This window comes from Acanthisitta chloris, unplaced genomic scaffold (genome assembly GCF_000695815.1).
Source record: "Acanthisitta chloris isolate BGI_N310 unplaced genomic scaffold, ASM69581v1 scaffold5750, whole genome shotgun sequence".
NCBI lineage: Eukaryota > Metazoa > Chordata > Aves > Passeriformes > Acanthisittidae > Acanthisitta > Acanthisitta chloris.
The window spans coordinates 24,596-41,283 of record NW_008653221.1 but is presented as its reverse complement, the minus strand read 5'-3'; the positions used below and the strand labels follow the sequence as shown (position 1 = coordinate 41,283).

Here is a 16,688-nt window from a genome sequence, read left to right as displayed (position 1 = left end):
TACATTAGGGTTTTTTGAGCAATTATAGTAAATTGAAAGTGAGTAGTGCTTCTCAGGGAATAGGGCTTTTCAGGGACAACAGACCTGGTGCATTGCTGCAGCTGAATGCGAACTTCATGTGTAGAAAAAACCTTTAGTTATTTGGGCTGATACATCTCTTAGTGAATTATAGTTGTTAGTGCAGTCACAAGGGTGAGACCGTGAGGTTGAGACCTGGCAATACTTCCTCCTGGATGCTAACCAAGTGTAACTCCTGGTTTTGAAGTAATTTAAAACATGCAGGCACCCTCGCTGGGAAGACCATTAGGAGACCTTTGGTCTTACTTTCAGGAGTATTTTGTAGATGCAGAGGTAAGGAGGCATCTGTAGGATTTTGTGAGTTCCAGAAATCGGCTCTCTTTGTAGCTGTGTTTTTGAACTGTGGAAGTGGTAGCACTGAATTTGCTGTTCCTAGAATATATGGCAGAAATCTTATCAGTTGGCATAGCTAAATTCATTGCTAAATGTAACTCAGTACCCAAGGAGTATCTTGCATTGATTATGCTAATTTCTGCTGTAGCCTGTTTGTATTTATGCACATACTCTCTGCATTGAGGATTAAAAGACCTTGGCTAAATAAAAAGCTCCTTTATTATTGTGATAAGAGAATGTTTTCTGGGCAGCAAGCCTCTGGCTGCTCTAAATTACTTGTTATAGCAGAAGAATTGTGTTTATATTGTAACCATACAGCAAATCACAACAATGACTGGTAACAAATAACAAAACAGTTCTGCAGTGCAGCTTGAACTGCCTTATTTGAAATATTGGCTCATTTTACCTGTCCCTGTGATAATGCTTCTTGGAATCTTGTAGCAATGGACATGGCAACCACAAACATAGAAAATGTGATGGCTGTAAATCACAGAGCATCTACCTTGCAGCAAGGTGTCTTTTCCCTGCCTGCGTTTTCTTCCTCCTTTCTCCTCCAGCCCCAGTTTTCTCACACACACACACACTACCTGCAGTGCCTTTGAAGGCATCAACTTGTCATCGCTTGAAGTCACAAAGTAGCTTGCTCGAGTGCTCTTGCTGTGCACAGTGTGTGTGAGGAATTTGGGCTCTAGCTCATGTGCTTGTGAAAGCAGCTCCACTGCTTTAAGGCTTTGGTGGCCCTGACTAGAGTTTCTTTTCCCTCTCATGACTGACTGTGTGTAATCCAGGACACACTGCCATTCACCCTTTATCACTCGAATTCCCTGCTCTTTGTGGTCACGAAAACAAATGTGCCTTCTTTGGCAGTTCAAACCTGACCTGATGTGTCTGGGAGGGCAAGTGCTCACTTTCGCTGTGTTTGTCTGCTGTAGGGGAGTGGGTAGATAGTTAAGGAGGGATAACTTCATACACCCTTGCAGCAAGAGCTGCCCACCACAGGTCATGTCTCTGAGACACACATTGTGTTAGATGAGGGTGATGGTTCACCCACACTGCAGACCAGCCCCAGGCAGTGCTGCTGCTGCTGAGGCACACAGTGTGGCAGTGCATGCCTCTTCATGCTGGTACCCCACAAAGGCCTGTAGAACCACTTCTCCTGCATCACCATTCTCTAAAATGTTGCTTTCTGAATTACCTGACAGTGCTCTGGGAAGGGGGAAACTTGTCTCCAATTCATGGATATCTGGTGTAAATAAAAATGCATCAGTCTAGCACCATATGAAGATAAAACAATTCTAGGTTCATATGGGTTAAATTTTTGCAGAGGACATTCACTCCAGCTGGTGGCAGGTTGTGTGTGCAGTGGCAAGTTGTGTGTGCAATTCCTAGGCCCCCATAGCCTTTCAGCAGAGTCCTAGCAACATCTTCCTGGGTTGGCTTTTTGGCTACATGATGCTGTAAATTCAGCCATCTTGAGTCATTTGTCTAAAAACAACTCTCTGCTGCTTAGGGAGCAAAGCACCTAGTGGGTGCCTTCCAGTTGGGAAATAAGAAATAGCTTGGCATGGAAAGGTCAGAGAATTGTGGCTTTTAGAGAACAGTGGAGAAGTGCTAAGGTCTTCATTCTCTGGCACTGCCCAGTAACAGAAGCCAAATGGCTGTTTGCTCAAGGAAATTCACTCATTGCCTGTCCTACTTGTGCCAGTAAGTAATGTTTCTACCATCTTCTTGCAAGTGATTAAGGTCTGCCTTTGCAAGTGGGAATTATGTGGCCATAAATCTTAAGTTATGCTTTCAACAAAATGCTCTTTTCTGAAGAAATGAAAAGCCTGAGATGATGTCAGTGGTGATTGCTTTTACAGATAGGGCAGTGCCTGTGGGGAGCTTCTGTTGAATTTCAGTACTGGTAACTTCTGGAAATGTATGTGTGTCTGCATACATATATATATGTGCGTATCTATGTATATATATGTGTGTGTGTATCTATTTATTTATTTATTTTTAACCCTTTTTCTTAAAAGATGAGAAAAGTTAAGGCTATACGTCTGGTGAAGGGATGCAATTTCACATTTATCACTCCTCCTTCCCACCTGTGAGGAGTCAGCCAAAATGTGAATGCTGCTCTTGAAATTCATGGAAAGGAAGTAATAACCAAAGTATGACTCCTGCTGGGAGCTGTCGTGGGAGGGGATGGGGAAATAAGCATAACACTTCAGTAACAAGATTGGTTCTTGCCCTTTTCTGTACTTCTATATTAGTTGCAGTTGAATTTCTTGCTCTGCAAGAAGCATATCTGGCTTTGGTTGGAATATGCCTTTTAGGGAAGTAGCAAGATAGGATGTAGGGGGTTTTTTCTTCAAGGTTGAAGGTAGATGCCTCGTCTTTTAGCATGACTCTTGCAGGGTCTTGGCAGATCATTGCACCTGTTTGCATCAGAATAGAGAGATTTGATTTTCTCCTATGGTGCAGTGCTTTGAAAGGTGCTTGAACACTTCATACCAATCCTGAAAATACGCCCGAAACTGAAAGCAAACCAGCTCCCTAAACATACTTGCTCTTTCAAGATGTTCTGAGAGGTTTCCTTGAAGCAGCTTTAAAAATTCTCCAAAGCTTTCTGAAGTCAACACTGCCAGCAGTTTGTACTCCAAGACAAACGCTTCCCAGAAATGACATTTTCCCTCAGTTTCATTTCATACAGATTTGTGTTCCTATATCTGCAGGATTGTTTCCTCTGACAATCTGTAGGCTTTTGTCTCTTTCATTCTCCTGACATAGGTTAGATGAAAGATAACAGACAACAGTGTAAGGAAGAGTATCTAGAAAGGTGTAACGAACAACTGGGGTCGTGAAGGAAAAAGTGTCTTTGCTGCCAGGGATGGTGCTAGGTGTCTAAATCAAAACTAAGACAACTTTCTCTTCTTTTAATGTCAAACGTGGATTTTCTGCGTGACCTCTAAATGGACTAAGATAAAAGATTACATTTGAATCCAGCTTAATAAAAGGCTGTGTGGTGTATTTTGAAGGTAGTATTCTACTCTGTGGTACAGGACCAGCTGGTGGAGTGTGTTGCACCTGTATGTCCTTGGACAAGCTGCAGCAGCAGAAGTTCTGTGTAGGCCTGTTTACCCCTCTCCACAGGCAGGCTTTGCTGAGCGAGTTCCTAGGTCAGGTCCATTTTGAAAACCCTGAGGTAGCCAGGGTGAGTGCTGCAGTCAGACAGGGCTTGTTCGCTCTGTTGGACTTGTTTGGTGCTGTGACACTGAGAGTTGAATCCTTGAAAATTATGAGGCTGTTGTGGAAACTCACGGTGTGCTTGAGCACACAAGTGCTGCCTCTGAGCTCTTTGCACTGAAGTAAGCTGTGGCTTTCACTGTCTGGTCATGTTTTATCTTCCCTAGCAATATCTTTCTAGACCTTTGTAAATCTTCTCACAAAACCTGAAACTTAATACTAAGAAGCCAATCCAAAGCATATTTTTGCTCCTGTTTTCCTTTTGTAGCTGAACAACAGGCTGATATGGCAATATATTTCAAGATCCTCGAAGGAACAGCTGGTTTACAATACTTAGGTGTCTGAAATATGGACAGGTTTGTGTTGACTGCAGTGCTGAAGGCACTAACTTGTGCTGCTGCATCTAATCTAGTGAATAGTGCTGTCACGTCCTAAGGTTAGCATATAAATCATATGCGGTGTTTATTTGGTTCAAAAACGTATCAATAAACAAAAAGGCAGTGCTGATTTTTTTAGCTCCATCCCACATCCCAAACAAAAAACAGGTTGTAAAATGCTAAAAGTGAAAATGTTGCTAATTCAGCTCAATCTGGCAGCAGTATCTAAATAGTTAGAAGTAGCAGAGGAGAAAAGTGATAGCTAAACTTAAACTACAGGCCAAGGATGTGGGAACGCAATGGCAACATCTTGTGCTTTAAGTTTTTTCCCCTGGACCAGAGTTCAAAAGCCACGATTGACTTCTTGATGGTGTAAAGCTGCTTGTTGGATGGCCAGCTTAACAAATACTGAAGTCTTTTAGTTAAGGATTGGATATTAACTTATGTGAAGGAAAGCTTCACATTGTGCTATAAAGGTCCTGTAACACTGTTCATGTGCCACTTGCCGAGCGAGTTTGAACATGTAGTAGGGTTGCTGTTCATTTAGTCTACCTGACATTAGGCTTAACAAGGGTGAAAAGGATAGAGACAGAAACACTTAACTTGCATGAGCTTCTGAGGCAGAAGAAGAGAAGTGGACATCTTTTATTTCAGATGAGGATGATGAGACAGAATGAAGATCACAGGTGTTTCAGTGCTGGCTTTTACCTCAAACTGCAGAAATTTGCCAAACAAAAATTGTTCTATGCAGTCTAATAACTGCATTCTGACCTATGTATGAAAGAGAAAATTAGCTTCCTGGTGCTGTGAAGCTTTAATTAAGTTTTATGAAGGTTATTAAGGGATCTTTTTGATGAAGTCTCACAAGTGATATAATATTAAGCTGCTGCTTTTTTTTATGCAAAGCCTGTTCAGTATTTTGAGTCTTCAAACATCAAATTTGGCTCACAATTTTGTTTTGTGCTAAGAGCACAAGTGAGGCTACACGTTAAGGAGTGCTTTAACCAGAATCACTTACAAAAAATTTCCTGTAGGTTTACAGATAACGATGTTCTCCAACCCCATTAGAGGGTAATTAAGAACATTTTTATATTTCTTGTCTAGGGAAATACATGTTTATCCAGCTGTGTGCAAAGGTGTTTACTTAAGATATGAGGAGCCTGAGACAAAGCTTAATTTAAAGTACTTTTAAAGTTGAACAAACAGCCATACTCAGCTTATTTTCATTTTCACCATTTTTATGATTTTTATCTTCTCCTTGCATTGTTGAAAAAGTTTTAACTGGAGAAATAGCACATTTGGAAAATTTCAAGCAAAAACACTTAGAGGATTTGCTTTAAAAATAATTTGACTTCTGTAGCATGCTGTGGAGTTTCAGACAGAAACATGGGAGGAGACCGTGCAGGTATGCATAACTAATACGAAATTAAGCTGTTCTTTAGGATTGGCATCCTTGAGTTTGAAGCCAACCTTGTTCTGCTGTAAATGGCAATTTCTTCCTTGTTTAGGTGGAAGGAACCAGAACCTTTTCAATTAACTTTGCAGAGGTTTCTATGGACAAATAGAGGGTGGATGTTTAGTGGGAGAGTGAAGGGGAGAAGGAAAAAGGGGGGTGGAGAGGAGTGGGAGAAGAAGAAAGGAGAAAAAAACCCCAAAACATACTTGAACAAAAAAGGGTCATCTATACATTGAGGTATCACTTCATTATGCCTCTTTCTGACTATAAAAAGATATACAATTGCATAATATAATTGCAGACCCTTTTACTATAGATACCTACAGGTAAGTGAGACACATGCCACCTCTGTAACCAAAGGAACCCTTCAGAAGCGAGTGTGCAGTGCATACTGAAGCCCTGCAGATTTAAGACTCCAGAGTGCATCAGGAAAAAGCTCTTTTGGACTGGCACACAGGCTAATAATGACAGTAGAAACATCAGGGCTGAGAGAGGGGACTGTGTGGAGTGAGGTAAACTGCAGCAGGTAGTACTCTGTTAGCCTTTTGTTCATGCTGGTGACCAGAAGCTTAAATTTACTGTGTTAGATGAAGAGTCAGGAAAAAAAATCCTTTCCTCATTGAATTTCAGTAATTCAGTGTCCGAGGAAGAGAGTCAGTAAGGAAAGTGTTATGCACAAAGCAACCCAGTAAGTCCAACAGCTCTCTGTTCAGCATTGCACCTGAACTGATGAACAAAGTCTGAAGGTTCTGGAGATGCCTGAGGCTAGGAGGGTATACTAGTCAGGCAGTATACAAGGTAGATTTGAACAATAGAATTTGCTGTTGGCAAAAAGGAGATGAGGATGTAGGAGATAAGGAAGTGGAGAAGTTTTAACTATGACTGAAGAATTCAGGTCAGGGGAGAAAAAGTCAAAAATAGTATGTGACAGGAAGAGAGAAGTGTGGGGGGGAAACCAAGAGAAGGAAGTAGGTTACATGTAAGTTTCACAGGGATTTCTGTAAGAACTTCTTATTTTCTGCTTTCCATTGGTACACCTGTTGGCCTAGTTCTTGACTCAGAAAAATTAGCTATCTGCATATCTGAAGGGGAATATGCATAAATTCGATCTAATTATTGTCTGAAAAGCAGTGCACTTGCGTCATTAGCACAGGGAACTGCATCCCTTCAGCTCTTCCACTAACTCACCAAGCATCAAGAGGTGGGAGAAGAAATAATAAGTCCTGTTTTACCCCTGTGTGGGATAGGGAGGCTCTACTGATACCTGAAGTATGCTTTGGAACAAGTCAGCTGCCTCATATATTTCACTTCTAGCCAAACATTTGATTCAGTGTGGATTTACTTAACAATTTTTTTTTTCTCTTCCAGTTACTATTTCTTCAACAGCAGAAAAAGGTAATTATTTTTAATTTTTTTTTTGAAGATGTGAATAGCTGCTTTGCACGACAATTTTAAGGGAGATAGAATTTAAATGTGCACCTTTATGTGTAAGCTCTGTGTAGTGAGTAGATTAGTGCTAAGAAGCAAGATCAATATTGTACAGTTGAGTCTGTTTGGCCCCTATTGCCACAAACTTGGGATGATGACAAGACCTGTGGCTAACGCAAGTAACACAACTATGATTTAGGTTTGCAAATATTTTTAAATGGATATTTTCTAAGAACAGAAAAAGAAGGGAGAAGGAACTGCAGCAGATCTGCAAGTCTGTTTTCTGTTCAGTCCTGTGACCTGAAAGACTTCTGGAAGAGGATGAATTGCTGTACTGCTTGCTGGTTTCCAAACAGCTTTCCAAATTCCTCAGAACACCATTCTTTAGGATTAGTTAGAATTGTGCGAAGCACGATCATCTCAAAAGTGGCTACACATTATCATTTTAAATTTCCAGGTTAAGTGGTTAATGCCTTGTTTTGACAAACTCTACTTTAATCTTCACATTGGCTTTGGCAAGTTTGTGCATGGTGGGTAGTACTTACAGATATACAAACTGACCAAGAGAAATTGTAGCATTCTTGCTCTGCCACTTCTTCAAAACTGTGAACAAAAACCAGTCTAAATGATGATTCAGTTCCAGAAGTTCAAGATGCAAAGTTTTTTAATAACAGTTTCTTTCATTTTTTCCCCCCTAGAAATAGAAATTATTGATGGGATATTTGATTGGGAGTTCATTTCAGCTTGTGGGGGGGACATGAGTGGTAAATTAAGCATATTTTGACTACTCACAGAGGGCTCTTTCAAAGTGGTAAGAGGTTCTCACCTCTTCAGTATTTTGCAAAAGAGAATTTGAAGCTAATGTAGCAGTTTTCTTCCTGGCGAGGAGCATCCACCAGAACACTGTAAAAAGAAGGAACTTTGATGGAATTTGCCCTCTTTCATCTTCTAAGGAAGATCTTAAAAATAAACTGTAAGCCATTCAAGATGTGAATGACTTGTCTTACCCTGGATTTTACCATCTCACTTCACAACTGGGTAAAAGCTAGAATTAACTTGTGGGTTGAGATAAAGACAGTTAAATAGGGAAAGCAAAAGCTGCACACAAGCAAAGCAAGGAATTAAATCACTGCTTCCCACAGGCAGGAGGTGTTCAGCATCTCCAGGAGAGCAGGGCCCCATTATGCATAACAGTTACTTGGGAAGACAAATGCCATCACTCCAGATGTCCCTCCTTCCTCCTTCTTTATCCCACTGTATATACTGAGCATGATGTCATATGGTATGGAATATCCCTTTGGTCAGTTTAGGTCACCTGTCCCAGCTGTGTCTCCTCCCAGTCTCCCATGCACCCCCAACTTCCTTGCCCATGTGGCAGTACAGAAAGCAGCAAAGGCCTTGACTCTGTGTAAACTCTGCTCAGCAACAACAAGAACATCTCTGCATTACCAACCCTGTGCCCTGCACAAATCCAAACCATAGCCCCATACTAGCCACTGTGAAGAAAGTTAACTGCACTTCAGCCCAAACCAGCATAATTTTCTAGTTTCTTCTGGAAAGGCAAGATCCATGTCTCAGTTAAGGAAGCCTGGCAGAGAAATGATGTTGGTGTTGCATAGTCAGATCCCTGGCTTTATTACAAACGCAGTGCCTGTCTGACTGAAATAGGTGCTTCTAAATCTCCCAGAGAAGAAAAATGCTAGATTAATTAATGAGACTGACAGTATCCTTGGAACCTGACTGTTAGGCTTTTAATAGCTGTCACCTGCACGCTTCTTGCACCTTCAGTTCTGAATCATGTCACAGGCAGCCTGTATGCATGAATTTCTTTACAGTGAAGGTTGATCTTAAAATGAGATGTGAAGTCTTTTTATCATTTGAAAAGAAAGCTGGCATAATTTTTAAATTCTTACAAACTAAGTCGCAGTGGCCAGAAATCAACATCAGAAGAGTCAAAAGGTCAAAGTACCAGTAACTTTGCTGTGTAAATCGATGATGTGCCTTTTAGCAAGTGTGTTTTGCTCTGTGTTTCAGTGTGCGGTGTTCAAATTCATTTAGTCCAGTACTTAATACATCTTTTGATTAAATTAGTGGCAATTTCTTCACCCCATCAAGCCTAATTTTTTTCTTTGTAATTTTAGATTTTTGTCTAGATTTATATCCATTAGGATAGGGGAATAAAGTCAACTCTGAATCCATCTGAACAATATAATATACTTTCACGTATTATTACCTCTCTGTAATCTGTCTCTGTCTTGGAAGTAGTATTAAGAATGATTCAGAAGAGGATCTTAAAGGCAAATCTGAGGAGGGTTTAGCATATTTTAGCAGGATTCTGAAAGCTTGTCTTAAGAGGCCATAAATTATGGTCGAGTATGCATCAGTGCCTTTAAAGAGAATTGACTTCACTTGGTCACAGCATGTAACCAAGAGTCCTGGATTCCCTTAGGTTAGCTAGGCCTTCCTCATGACTCAGTCTGGCTAAACTGACAGATGTTGGGGGCTTGAGGTTTTTATTGTACTTTCCATCTAGCTTGTAATTACAAGAAAATGAGTTGACTAGGAATGAGTCTGGTTTATATTTGTACTGGAAAGAGTTGCAAGATGCTTCAGGGAGTAGTGTGCAGAGGAGATGCTGCTACCCAAAGCAGTAGGGGTAGATGGACTGGTAAAGTAAAGCTGTCAAAAGTGGCATCTTCCTCCCTCTCATTTCTTGAGGAGAGCTGACAGGACAGTTACCTGTAATCACAGTAGGAATGGCAGCACGGGAGTGAGAAAAGAAGCAAGAATTTGTCAGTGTGGGGACAGTATGGACCACCAACTGCAGGGACTTTCTCCTCTAGACCGGGTGGTGCCCGTCACTTGGAACAGCTCTGAAAGTCTTGCTCTTCCCTGAATTGCCCCAGTTGGCTACTCAGGATAGGCCCTTGTCTTTTAATGATGGTGACAGATTGCAAGATCTCAGTTATGTGAAGAGCACAAGAGCACTTTAACAGCTGCATCTTTCTAGCAAATACTGGTAGCACTGGCACAGATCTGTACCCTTGCTGCAGCCAGCCTTGGTGCTTGTTATTCTCTATGTTGTTGGGGCATTTACAGCCTGTGACAAGACTTTGAGGTTCTGCTGTTTGAAGTATTGTGTGCTCACTAAAAATAGTCCTTCAAAAGAATCTGAATTCTGGGGGTGATTTTTATGGACAGAATAGAACTGTTTACTGTGTAAGTTAGTTTTGCTGTGCCCTGCCCTTCCCTGTATCTCATTTCCTCTTTCCTTCTATTCAATTCCTCTCACCCTCTTTTATGCCAGAGTTCTGATCTGTGCTGCTGATTCCACTCCAGCTTTATGTCCGTTTCTCTTCTCTTTCAAACCATTTTCTCATGCTTTAATTGCGTAACTGCATTGTGCTTGAATGTAGAGTATGTTTTTAATAAAAGACAATTTCTAATTATGCCTAGTACAGTAACACAAAAGTTCTTTCCTTATCAGGATGACAGTTTTAGGATAGCCTTAGAAAAAGATTTTGCTTCTTAGATTTAAATCAGCTCCACAGTTGAAAATTTGCCAAATCTATCTGTAAGGTTGGAGGAGTCAGAGGCAAATGTAAAAAGCATCATTTTCTGAAGAAAGCTCAAATGCAGTTTGTTTCCATTGCAATAAGCAAAGTCCTGAAAGATGATAAATTGAGACCATGTCGTCTGTCGGTGTGCACAAGCATTTTCTGAGCTTGGGAGGTTCCCAAAGTTTTGAGCCTGTTCTGCCATCCATGAAGTACATCATACAGCTCCTTAAAGGGCTCTCTTTATCTGCACAGAAAAGTAGGTCAAGTTTCCTTCTTCCTGCAAGTGAAGATAATATAAATGAAGATAATGTAAATGTTTAATATGACTTTTCTAAGACTTGCTGTTCTGACACAACTGATCAGTATCCTCTTGACAAGTGGTAAAAGAAACTGTTAGAGGAAATAAGATTGGAAAAAGCATCCTGGGTCATAAAGTCTGATCTTTAAGGCAACCATATCACACAGACTCATTACTAAATTGGTTGAGCTCCCTACTGAAGCCACCTACGTTTTGTTGACACCGTGACTACAAGGACTCTTCCAGATTACATTCCTCAGATGATATGAAAGAAGATGCGGAGACCATTTTTAACTCACAGCTAGCAGTCATCTTGGAGTGCATCCCTCCCCAAATCCCTTTTTGGGAATTTTTGCAGTCATTGGTGGCAAGTGCCTTCTATAATGGCACAATATTGTGCTGTTTCTGTTAGGAGTGGAAATTAAATTGAATTATGTAGGTCAGTAATCAAATGCTTTGCTGTAATCCAGAACAGAATTGTAGCATCATCTTCATCCAGAAAGGTTAGTCACATGGCACAGATGAAGCTGTGTTAAGTTTTGAGGTTGGGTTTTTTGGTTGATTTGGTTTTTTTCCCTTCAAAATCTGTGTCAAAAAGTTCATCAAGGCCAGGTACAAGGTCCTGCACATGAGTTAGGGTCATCCCAAGCACAAATACAAGCTGAACAGAGAATGGATTGAGAGCAGCCCTGAGGAGAAAGACTTGAGGGCGTTGGTTGATGAGAAGCTCAGCACGGCTCAGCAACATGCACTTGCAGCCCAGAAAGCCAACTGTATCCTGGGCTGCATCAAAAGCAGCATGGCCAGCAGGGCAAGGGAGGTGATTCTGCCCCTCTTCTCTGCTTTCATGAGACCCACCTGGACTGCTGCATCCAGCTGTGGGGCCCCCCAACTTAAGAAGGACATGGACTTGTTGGAGCAAGTCCAGAGGAGGCCATGAAGATGCTCAGGGTGCTGGAGCACCTCTCCAGTGAAGACAGGCTGAGAGCAGCTGGGGCTGTTCAGCCTGGAGAAGAGAAGTCTCCAGGGAGACCTTCTAGCACCTTCCAGTACCTAAAAGGGTCTACAAGGAAGCTGGAGAGGGACTTGTTACAAGAGCATATAGTAATAGGACATGGGGGAATGGCAGGTTTATGTCAGATATTAGGAAGAAATTCTTAACTATGAGGGTGGTGAGGAACCAGCACAGGTTGTCTACAGAAGTTGTGGATGCCTCATCCCTGGAACTGTTTGAGTTCATTCTGTGATTCTATGATAAAAACATATTATTTTCTTGAGGAATAGCAGCCATCACATTTTGTGAGGGGGTTTTATTTTTTTAGTGAGCAGTCCTAGAGTGTTAAGTCTACCCAGGGAAAAGGAATTAACATTATTTTATCAATTGGTTCATAGTGTAGTAGTTTAGCCCTCATCAAAGATCAGGGGGTTTATTTCTTGTTCTTTTCAGCTGTATTCACCAAACTCTTATTTGTATTTTATTGCAGTTGTCTACCTTGTGGTTTTTCATCTGTCATTTGTCATGTTTGTATGGTCCTATGGGAAGACAATTTTCACATCTCCTGCATCCCCCTCTAATGAGGTAAATATAATGTTAGAAAAATGTCAATGTCTTTTTTTATAAATAGCTGAACTGTTTCTAGTGATGAAACTTGTTTGCAGTACTGCATGATTCACCTTTCCCTTCTGTCATCTAAAATAGAACAGCATGACAGTGCATCATGAATGAAACTTACGACATTACTCTTAAAATACTGTATGCTTGGTGTCCTGACATTTCCTTATACGTAATGTGCATGGAAGTCATCACAAGCTTGGCAGTCATCTACAGTGCTTTGCTATGAAGTAGCTTTTCTGAAACCTGGGATTTTTTAAACTGAGAAATCAAATACAGTGATAATGTTGTTATATTTCCTTTTCAGGCAGTTTTGATCTTTGTTTGGGTAAGAAAGGGTAGTAATGCAGTGTATACTCATAACCTGAAGGACTGGACCCACTTATGAGCAAGTCAAGGGTTAAGATTTAGGGTGAATTGAGAAGTGACTACATGAAGTTTTATATAATAGCAAAAGAATATATGATGGCTGCAAGAAGTTTTGGGTTGAAAAAGAACAGTAGTAATTGCAATAAGCCTGAGATGGATTACCTTGTTTTCTGTTTACTCCAATGTGTGTATATGTAAATACTGGCACCAAATTTAAAATACTTCCCTTCCTTGTTTTTAGAAAGCTTTTAAACTGGCTGAACTGTTGAGGCTTTGGTTGCTCTGTGGGGGTTGAATTTTTATTCTTTTTTTAAGACTGACATGCAGTGCTAATGTCAGCCTTAAACGATGTAGAAAGCTAAACACTATCGGGCTGTTTAGCTAAGCAAAAAGAGTAAATGAAGCTGGTGGAGGGTCTGGAGCACAAGTCTTATGAGGAGTAGCTGAGGTGGCTGGAGGTGTTTAGCCTGAAGAAAAGGAGGATCATGGGGGAACCTTATCACTCTCTACAACTACCTGAAAGGAGGTTGTAGCCTGGTGTGTTGGTCTCTTCTCCCAAGTAACAAGCAACGGGACAAGAGGGAATGGCCTCAAGGTGTACCAGGGGAGGTTTAAATTTGGTATAAGAAAATTTCTTGACTGAGAGGCTCATTGTCAAGCTTTGGAACAGTCTGCCCTGGAAAGTGGTTGAATCCCTATCCCTGGAGGTCTTTAAGAGGTGTGCAGATGTGGCACTTAGGGACATGGTTTAGTGGTGGACTTGGCAATGTTGGGTTAATGGTTGGACTCTTAGAGGTCCTTTCAACCTAAATGAGTCTATGAATTGCTAAACCTAAAAATTCAAAGGGACTTGTCTTCAGGGTGATTTGGTTTTGCTTTATTTGTGATGATTCTCTAGGAAAATGATAAAGTTTAAGCAGGTTAGCTAATTAAAATGTGGTTGGAACTGTGATATTCCAGGTTTTATAAAGCTATATGAACTACAGCTGCTCATAAAGTTAATGCCTAGTTGCTTTCACCGTCTGCTTGGATTCTTCATTAATAGAAAATGTCTTCTGACAGTACTTATCCTGTAGTTAGAGTAAGTTGTAGCAAGCTTTTCACATCAGCAAGTGAAAGGGATGGTTTGGGCTTATGGCATGTTAGTAGTTTTTCATATATCAACTGTAGGAGTAGATCAGATTTAATATAATTGTCTTGTACAGCTGGCTTTCAACAGCAGAAAAGAATGAAAATAAAACCCAAACACCACAGCAACAAAAAAAAAAAAAAAAAAACAAAAAAAAACAAACAAACAAAAAAAAAAAAAGGCACACAAGAAAATTTTCTAAAAGCACAGTAACCAACCAAAGTAATAAACCAGCACCAGTTTCTGTCTCTGGGCAAATCCCTTCTGTTCATGTACCAGTGACTAATTTATGCTGGTTATACTTAAAAACAAAGCCTGACTTCAGAATTTCCCCATTGTGTGAGAGTGTGAACATATATATCTTTAGTCATTCAAATTAGCCATTCTTGCAAAACAAATAACATCCTGTGATCTTACTATTGAACTAAAAAAAGTCTGCAGCTGCTGTTGTCTTAGTGTAATCCCTGTACATTTGTCATAAGGAAGAACAATCAACATTATATGAGATCCAGAAAGAGGAAGGAAACAAAGGGACTCTTTCTGTTTTCAATAAGAACTGCTGAAACCTCATTGGAAATTCTGTTAGCTGTGTGGTAACAGACGACTTTTGATGTCTTTGAACGTATCCTGCCATTGTCCAAAGAGACTGTGGTCTCATAGCCCTGATAATTTCTGAAATTAGAACAGAAATGTAGCTTTTCTTAGGACCAAAATCCTATCCACAATTTTTGGAGTAATATGATGTTACTTGGACAAAATGAAAAAGTTTTAAATCTTGTGGTTTAGTTCCTTTTCTGTGCATTAGAAATGTCATCTTGAAATAGTGCTGCTGTTTCTTGGAGCCTCTGCTTGATTGCAGGACATAGACACAGGCATTGGGTCACTCAGCGACTCAACAGGCAGTAGGGGTGAAGGCATATCACACCACTGTTTGCTGGAATGATGCCTCACATCTGTCTTAAACTTTTGATGTGAGCATATCCACTTTTTTATGCTTGAATAAATATTGGAAAGATTAAGAATAAATAATGAGGTCAAACACTTGGTGATGATTGAAATGTTAAAATTTAATTTCACCCTTTGTTTAGATTAATTCTAGTTTCTGATTATTCAAAAGGGAATTGTGTTTCATGTTTCAGCCTTGAAGGGTGGGTAGGAACAATAACTGGGATGATACTGTGTGTGACAGGAGGCTTAACTAGATTCGGTGAGCTGTGAGGTGACTTGTTTGCATTCTGGGCTACGAAATGGCATAAGAGAAATTGCAGCAATGTCTTGCTGCTTCCTCCTTTCTGCAAGTGGAGTCTTCATTCTTGCTTGCCAGCTGACTGTAATCCGAAAGAGGAAAGAGGACAGTATGAGAGGAAAATCCATGTGAACTAATCATACCTGTGTTTTTGGTAGGAAAACATGGTCATATTAAACCACACTGAGCCAGTTTTTGTTCCAGCTGCACACATAGTGTTTTCTGCTCTCTACCATGAATACTTTGCCTATGTGTACTCATAAAAAGGGCTCTTGTAGTCCATGCAGGAAGCTCAGAGTTTAGAAGCACTTCAGAACAGAAAAATACCAAAGGAAATTGAGAGTTCAGCCCCACTGCACAGGGCCCAGTCAGCACACTGGGTTTTGTGGGGCTTACTAGTAAATATTATTTTAGTGGATACCGAACTAAGCGTTTGACAAACGAGTAGAAGCTCTCCAGGTTTACATTTCAGTGAGGTTTCTACAGAAATGCTCATCAGGCTTTACTCAGGATCGTAACTCACTCTCAAGCTGTATAAGCTTTGCTGAAGTTGCTTTCAATACAACTTCTGAATGTTGAGACTAGTGTTGAGTTACTCCTAAGTAAAAACTCCAGTTAAACTCTTTCAGCTTCTGTGCTAAAGCTGTGAAGCCCACCACCCGCACACACACCCTGCATTTTTCCTCCATCTGATCTGTATCCCTCTCTGCCTCAGAGGAAGTGGGATAAAAGAGCTTTAGTGCCCTGTAGCACCAAAGGATGCTTGCACCTTCCTCTTGTTCACAGATTTATGCTTTCCTGGAATTAAAGATAAGTTTGCACCTTAAAACTCAGTCTGAGTCTCTGCCTTCTCTTGTGTCGAAGGGAAAATGCTATAGATAATGGAACAGAGATAAAGATGATTTTCTTTAAAATACATCCAGGACTGACCATCATGGAGTTTTAAGGATCTCCTGTAATTCCTGTAGCATTCTTTATTCTTTATGTGGTGCGTTGGGGTCGGGGGGTGGGGTGCATCCAAAGGGTCTTTTCCTTGGAACACAAAGTAATAATTAATCTGTTCATTCCACTTTCGCCCTCCCTCCTAGTTCTGCTTGTCAAAAGCTGATAAAGAACAATATGAAAAAGAAGAGAGACCAGAATCCCAGCAGGAGATTTTGAGACGAGCTGCTAAAGACTTGCCTATCTATACGACAACAGCATCGAGAGGTGAGATTCTGTGATCTTGAATTGGCAAGTTTCATTCAGTGAAATTCGTTTGATGTCACTGAATGAACAATCTACTAAGCACATATTGCAAAGGCCATGACCTTGTTTTGTTAGTTGTTTGAGCTGGTGTTTATCTCCCCCAAGAGAAACTGCAGTCCTTTTTCTGGGGATCTCAACATAAAGCCACTGTTTGGAATTTGAAAACAAAGAAAGTCTTCTAGCAAGCAGATAGATGACCACATTTATCTCTAGTCGTGGCTATAGAAAATTAACACAGCAAAGAAATATAGCTAATACAGCTAGAAATAGGGAACATTAAACTTTTTACACAATTTTATGATCACTTTTGTCCCCATTTTAAA

At 40.5% G+C, this 16,688-nt stretch overlaps 1 protein-coding gene across 2 annotated transcripts in view; it reads left to right on the top strand.

The window, feature by feature from the left end:
- The first annotated feature begins 6,849 nt into the window (after positions 1-6,849).
- Positions 6,850-16,688, top strand: part of ZDHHC20 (zinc finger, DHHC-type containing 20) — a 26,906-nt gene continuing 17,067 nt past the window's right edge. Inside the window, exons 1-3 of one of the 2 annotated variants that reach the window (XM_009079986.1) lie at positions 6,850-6,870; positions 12,246-12,340; positions 16,206-16,326. In XM_009079986.1, the coding sequence (XP_009078234.1) occupies positions 12,281-12,340; positions 16,206-16,326 (181 nt within the window). In that variant the 5' untranslated portion in view covers positions 6,850-6,870; positions 12,246-12,280. Of the gene's footprint in view, positions 6,871-10,659; positions 10,720-12,245; positions 12,341-16,205; positions 16,327-16,688 lie in introns of those variants that run through there. The other variant, XM_009079978.1, reaches the window with a different exon arrangement.